General features: G+C 52.5%; 1 protein-coding gene across 4 annotated transcripts; it reads left to right on the plus strand.

Annotated features, from left to right (window-relative positions):
* Nucleotides 1-640: 640 nt before the first annotated feature.
* On the plus strand, nt 641-5,290 carry LOC134053133 (keratin, type I cytoskeletal 14). 4 transcript variants are annotated; one of them, XM_062507980.1, is made up of 8 exons: nt 641-1,150; nt 2,340-2,422; nt 2,952-3,108; nt 3,611-3,772; nt 3,854-3,979; nt 4,123-4,343; nt 4,577-4,578; nt 5,172-5,290. In XM_062507980.1, exons 1-8 carry the CDS (start codon nt 641-643, stop codon nt 5,288-5,290), a joined length of 1,380 nt encoding a protein of 459 aa, XP_062363964.1. The 4 variants fall into 4 exon arrangements, with proteins under 4 accessions (XP_062363964.1, XP_062363963.1, XP_062363962.1 ...); XM_062507979.1 differs by lacking the exon at nt 4,577-4,578 and adding an exon at nt 4,811-4,848 and having other exon boundaries at nt 5,193-5,290; XM_062507978.1 differs by lacking the exon at nt 4,577-4,578 and having other exon boundaries at nt 4,123-4,338; nt 5,141-5,290.
* The last annotated feature ends 355 nt before the right edge of the window (nt 5,291-5,645 follow it).

Below are 5,645 nucleotides of genomic sequence, written 5' to 3' on the forward strand. Positions count from 1 at the left end.
GGCTGGTACATAAGCAGAAATTGCTGGAGTTTTTTCTTTTTTGAGATATCAGATTTCTGCCAAATCCTGTATCAGTACACAAATCCTGCCAGGCCTGTGCTTGTCCTGTGATAAAGGTCCAGACGGGAAAATTTCCATCTGGCTTTGGCTTGACCCATATGAAGATTATGGATACACAGAGCTCTTAAGTCAGCAGCTTTCCTTGGCTTTAGACTCTAAAAAAGCAAATAAATAGATTTGTAGATTTTTGCAATGATACTTGCCGGTGACTTGGCAGATGACAGAGGATTCACTTGTGTTATTTCATGAGGGAGCAGCGGGTGGAGCTGGAACGGACACTGGGAATGCCAAAACATAGCCCTGAGCAGGGACCTGGAGCACATCAGGTGCTGGGAATGGAAGAGGAAGAAGGTCCCATGTGAGCCCTAGTGTTGCTGGTGGGATGTGACAAAAGATGTGAAATCAAGGAGAAGAAAATGATGATTCTGGAATTTGGCTCTGGCTGTCAGGGGTGTCGAAAGGCACCGGCAACGCCTCCTGGCCGGGCTATAAAGGGCTCCGAGGCGGGGGAGCGAGCACTCGCTGCTGCTGCTGCTGCTGCGCTGCCGGGCCGCCTCTCTCCGCACCTCCAGCCTCCAGCATGAGCACCACTGTCAGGCAATTCTCCTCCTCCACCTCCCTCAAGGGATTCGGGAGCCTGGGGGGAGGCTCCAGCAGGCTCTCCTCCGTGCGTGTCGGGGGAGGAGGCTACAGGGCCCCCAGCGTGCACGGGGGCTCTGGCAGCTACTCCGTCTCTTCCCGCATGGTCTCGGGGCTCGGCAGCGGCTTCGGGGGCAGCTACTGCAGCAGCGCAGGAGGGACCCTCGGAGGGGGCTTCGGGGGCAGCTTTGGGGGAGCCTTTGGGGGAGGCTTTGGGGGAGGCTTTGGAGGAGGCTTTGGAGGCGGCGATGGCATCCTGCCGGCGGGGGAGAAGGAGACCATGCAGAACCTCAATGACCGCCTGGCCAGCTACCTGGACAAGGTGCGAGCCCTGGAGGAGGCCAACACCGACCTGGAGGTGAAGATCAGGGAGTGGTACAAGAAGCAGGCGCCTGGTCCTGATCGTGACTACAGCCCCTACTACAGGACTATCGAGGAGCTCAGGAACAAGGTAGGATGCTGGGATTAATGCAGTGGGATGCTGTGTGTCATAGTGGAAGCAGAAGCAATGACTGTTACCTCTGTAATTAGTCAGCAGTAATTATGTTGTAAAAAGTCTTCCAGTGGCATGTGTGGAGTGCCCGGCTGGAAATTAAGAGATGTCTCAATGTCAACTTTTGGTTGCATCCTCCTGGGTGGGACAAGTGGTAGCTTTCACTGGCAGGAACAGATCTAAGAGGACATAACACAAAAAATGAAGAAAAGAGACAACTCTGCACTGATCACGTGTGCTCTTGGGAGTTAAAAATTAAGGTGCAGGGAAATTTGCAGCTGTAGGCAAACTGTGAAACACTGATGTCATGTTTGGAAATATTCAGGCAAAGAATTTGCAAACTGGTTTCAGCTCCTCCTGTTGAGGAGGTTTCGATGATTAAGAGAAAAAGATGGAACTGACCAATAATGAATTCTTTGCCTCTCTTGGCAATTGCTGCCCCAGGGCTGGAATTGGTACAAAGCCCCCTGCCCAGGCAGCTGAGGCGGATTCCTCTCAGTTTGAGTCCCAGCATACAATTCTGGAGGAATTGCTTGAGTTTACATTGTTCTATGTTACTTCCCATGTATGAATTGTCCCCAGCAATTGCAGAAGCTGTGGACAGCTGGAGCTGCAGGAGTGCTGGCAAAGGATGCAGGGAGCTCATTTTTCCACCCTTCTCCTCAACAGAGTTCTCCTGAACTCTGACTTGAATCTCCTCCCAGTGTGGGTTATTTGCTCCTGCTTTGGTAATATGAAAATCAGAATCTGTAGGCACCTGCTTACTGCCTTTTGCTCCGTTTCTGCTGCCAACAAATGAAATACATCCCAGAACAAGGTGTGCCAAGCACAGATACCCCACTGGTCCCTCTGACCTTTCCACAAACAGCACATGCCCTGAAGGATAGGAACAAAGGCCACCATCAGATCTCACACATCTTATGTGGCCTCACTCTGCTTTTGGAAACACTTACTGATGGATTTTTTGATAGGGAGGTCATGGAGTAACCAGCCCTTCCTGCAGTCATTCCCAGCTGCATCTCACTTGTCCTGATTCCAGACACACTTCTGCTAAGGAAATGCCAATAGCACTTCCCCAAAAGTGCTTTTCCTGTCCCAACACTTAGCCAGGAGGAATTCCTGACACTCTTTATCTTTCACTGCCCAGGTGTTGGTGGCCACAGTTGACAATTCCAATCTCCTGCTGCAGATTGACAATGCCAGGCTGACAGCAGATGACTTCAGGACCAAGTAAGACACATTTCCTAGAAAACAAATGGAGCAAAGTGGCAGGAAAGTTTGATGAAATGAGGAGAAAATCCCATCCAAACCCCAGAAAGGAATGTGGAAGCAAAGCCTTCAAAACAAGGGTGCAATTTCCAAAGCAGATGGTTATCTCAGTCTTACAGGCACACAGGGATTGTGTTGTTTCCATCCAAACCCACTATTTTATTCCTGTTGCTGGTTTATCTCTGGCACTGCCTCCCCTGTGCAGAGACCTTGCCCTGTGCCTCACTGTGCCCTTAACACATGTGTGTACAGCTCCAGAAAGCCCATGGCCAGAAGCAAGGCCTGGTGGAATCAGGAGCAGGGTGATGTTATGGACTCAGGAGGACACTTTTTTTTTATCAATTTTCCCCCTATTTTCCTCAGCATTTCCCCTAGGAAAGTTGTCAGTGGGGCCATGTAACATTGCCACAATACCATCAGCAGTGTGGAGGCAGCTGTGTGCCCAGCTGGCAGGAGCTTGTGCAGCTTTGCTGAGTGTGTGTGTCCCCAGGTTTGAGTCGGAGCAGGCTCTGCGCATGAGTGTGGAGGCCGACATCAACGGGCTGCGCCGGGTCCTGGATGAGCTGACCCTGTCCAGAGCTGACCTGGAGATGCAGATCGAGAACCTGAAGGAGGAGCTGGCTTATCTGAAGAAGAACCATGAGGAGGTGAGCACAGAGTTGGGCTCTAAGAAGGTCACCCTGGGCCCTGAAATTTGAGTTCTGGCCCAGCCTTTAAGGCTATGCCGAGTTCTGAACTGCTGGGCAGGAGGTGAGAAGTGCTGGTGAGGCAGCAGAGGGAATACACTCTGGACAGCAGCACATCCTCCCTGGAGCCTGTGGAACTCCCACTGACCACTTGCTATGTCAGTAATATCCACTGTGGTATTAGAGGTTTATTAACAACCCTCGCAGTTTCTGGCTGGGAAGGCTTCTTCCCTGAGAAATGAACGAGCTATAGGCTCTGCTTTATTCTCTGGAGAATTAAGTCCAGGGGGGGTTTATCAAGAATTTGAATTATTTTATTTGTGGTCATGGAGCAAATACCCCAATATGGTCCCTTTTGATCAGCCCCCAAATGCTCGCTTTCCTGAAGATCTCTGTCTCAAGAGTAACATTTTATATGCTGGTTCTTGGATTGCGTGAAGATGTGTTTCTCTTTCTGTGTCAGGAAATGACCGCCCTGCGCGGGCAGGTGGGTGGGGAGATCAGCGTGGAGATGGACGCTGCTCCCGGCATCGACCTCACCAAGATCCTGGCGGAGATGCGGGAGCAGTACGAGAGCCTGGCGGAGAAGAACCGCAGGGACGCCGAGCAGTGGTTCTTCAGCAAGGTGAGGAGCTGGCAGCCGGCAGCGGGGCCGGGGCCGTGGCCGCTGTCGGGGCTCTGAGGGCACGGCTTTGCCTCGCTGCAGACGGAAGAGCTGAACCGGGAGGTGGCCATCAACACGGAGCAGCTGCAGAGCGGCAAGACGGAGATCACGGAGCTGCGGCGCACGATCCAGAGCCTGGAGATCGACCTGCAGTCACAGCTCAGCACGGTACGAGGGGCGGGCTGCTGGCAGGGTGGGGGTGCGGGGCTGTGCCCACCCTGCCCGCCCTCCTGAGCCCGTGCCCACCCTGCCCGCCCTCCTGAGCCCGTGCCCACCCTGCCCGCCCTCCTGAGCCCGTGCCCGTGCCACAGAAAGCGGCGCTGGAGGGCACCCTGGCCGACACCGAGGCGCGCTACGGCACCCAGCTGGCCCAGCTGCAGATGCTGATCAGCAGCGTGGAGGAGCAGCTGGCGGAGCTGCGCTGTGACATGGAGCGCCAGAACCACGAGTACAGGGCCCTGCTGGACGTCAAGTGCCGCCTGGAGCAGGAGATCGCCACGTACCGCCGGCTGCTGGAGGGCGAGGACGCCCAGTGAGTGAGGGGCTTCGCTGGGAGGGCGAGTGGGAGCAGATGGGTCGTAGGAAAAGAAACAGAAAATGAACCACCTGCATCCCCTAGAGGGTTCTCTCAGCCCATTCCCTGACCCATTCCATGCAACAGGGTCTCTCTTTTTAGTCCCAGCTGCCCAGGGGTTGTAACAGCCCTGTAGCATCCCTGGGCTCAACCTCCCGTTCTTCCATGTGTGTGTGATCCTGGGCAGGGAGCAGCTGCTGCTTGTTGCAGTTGGGGTGGGCGCTGCACTGGTGTCTGAATCCCTGTGTCACACACCCATCCTTACCAGTGTCTCCCTCCAGGTGGGACCCTGGCAGTTTCCAGAAGCATTTTAATCATGTGTTGGTACAACAAATAAAGGCAGGGTTTAAATAATGATATTTTTCTTGGCGATTACTCACTTTTTTCCTGTTTCTCACCACCTTTTCCTTGTTTTCCTCCCATAGCATGTCTTCCCACTACATGTCACAGCCTGTGAAAGAAGGTAAGAAGGTCTTGGCTGAAGCTCTGATCATACACAGCTTTCATACCCTTACCCACCTCCTTAGCACAGACTCCTTTTACTTTTCTACTGAAATTATTCTTTTATTATATTTCCAAAATTTGAACTGATATACCAAATTTTACAACATAAAAAATGTATTATATAACAAATATTATGATATACCAAAACATGTGTCAGAAATTATCTGAACAGACTGAATCTGTACAATTTAGCAATGGGAATGTGGTGCTATATTGGGTTTCTGACATGATTGTAGTAACAAATCTCTAAGACAAAGATCTTTGCTGCCCTGGAAATAATAGTTACTTCTTTCCCCATTGCAGGACCAGTCACCACCCGCCAGATCCGCACCATCTTCGAGGAGGTGCAGGATGGGAAGGTGATCTCCTCCCGGGAGCAGATCACCCAGGCTGCCCACTGAGGCACTGCCTGTTTTGCTGCAAACCTCACCCAGCACAGCAAAGCGGATCCCAGCTGTCGTGTTCTTGCCATATGGATCATCAAAAGCACCTTCTCCCGCTATCACCCCGCTCCTTACCCTCTCTCACCCTTCTCTCAGCTCTGTGCCACACAATCTAATCAAATAAAGCTTCTCTTTGTCCTGCAAACCAAGGTCTGGTCTCGATAGTCTTGGGCTGTCTCACCCCCGTAGCTGTGGGACAAAGTTCCTCCCTGGAATGAGCAACATTCTCCATTCTTGGTACCCTGATGGTGGGGCCTGCACATCCACACCTCTGTAACTCCTGAGACCTGGGAGCTTCAGGGGAGAGGGTGTA

Source organism: Cinclus cinclus, chromosome 24 (assembly GCF_963662255.1).
Source record: "Cinclus cinclus chromosome 24, bCinCin1.1, whole genome shotgun sequence".
Classification (NCBI taxonomy): domain Eukaryota; kingdom Metazoa; phylum Chordata; class Aves; order Passeriformes; family Cinclidae; genus Cinclus; species Cinclus cinclus.

Excerpts from the sequence above, each read along its gene's own strand:
- LOC134053133 (XM_062507978.1), top strand. The coding sequence starts at position 641 with ATGAGCACCACTGTCAGGCAATTCTCCTCCTCCACCTCCCTCAAGGGA. Across the intron at positions 2,423-2,951 it reads GCAGATGACTTCAGGACCAA|GTTTGAGTCGGAGCAGGCTC; the intron begins GTAAGACACATT and ends GTGTGTCCCCAG. Across the intron at positions 3,773-3,853 it reads AGCAGTGGTTCTTCAGCAAG|ACGGAAGAGCTGAACCGGGA; the intron begins GTGAGGAGCTGG and ends GCCTCGCTGCAG.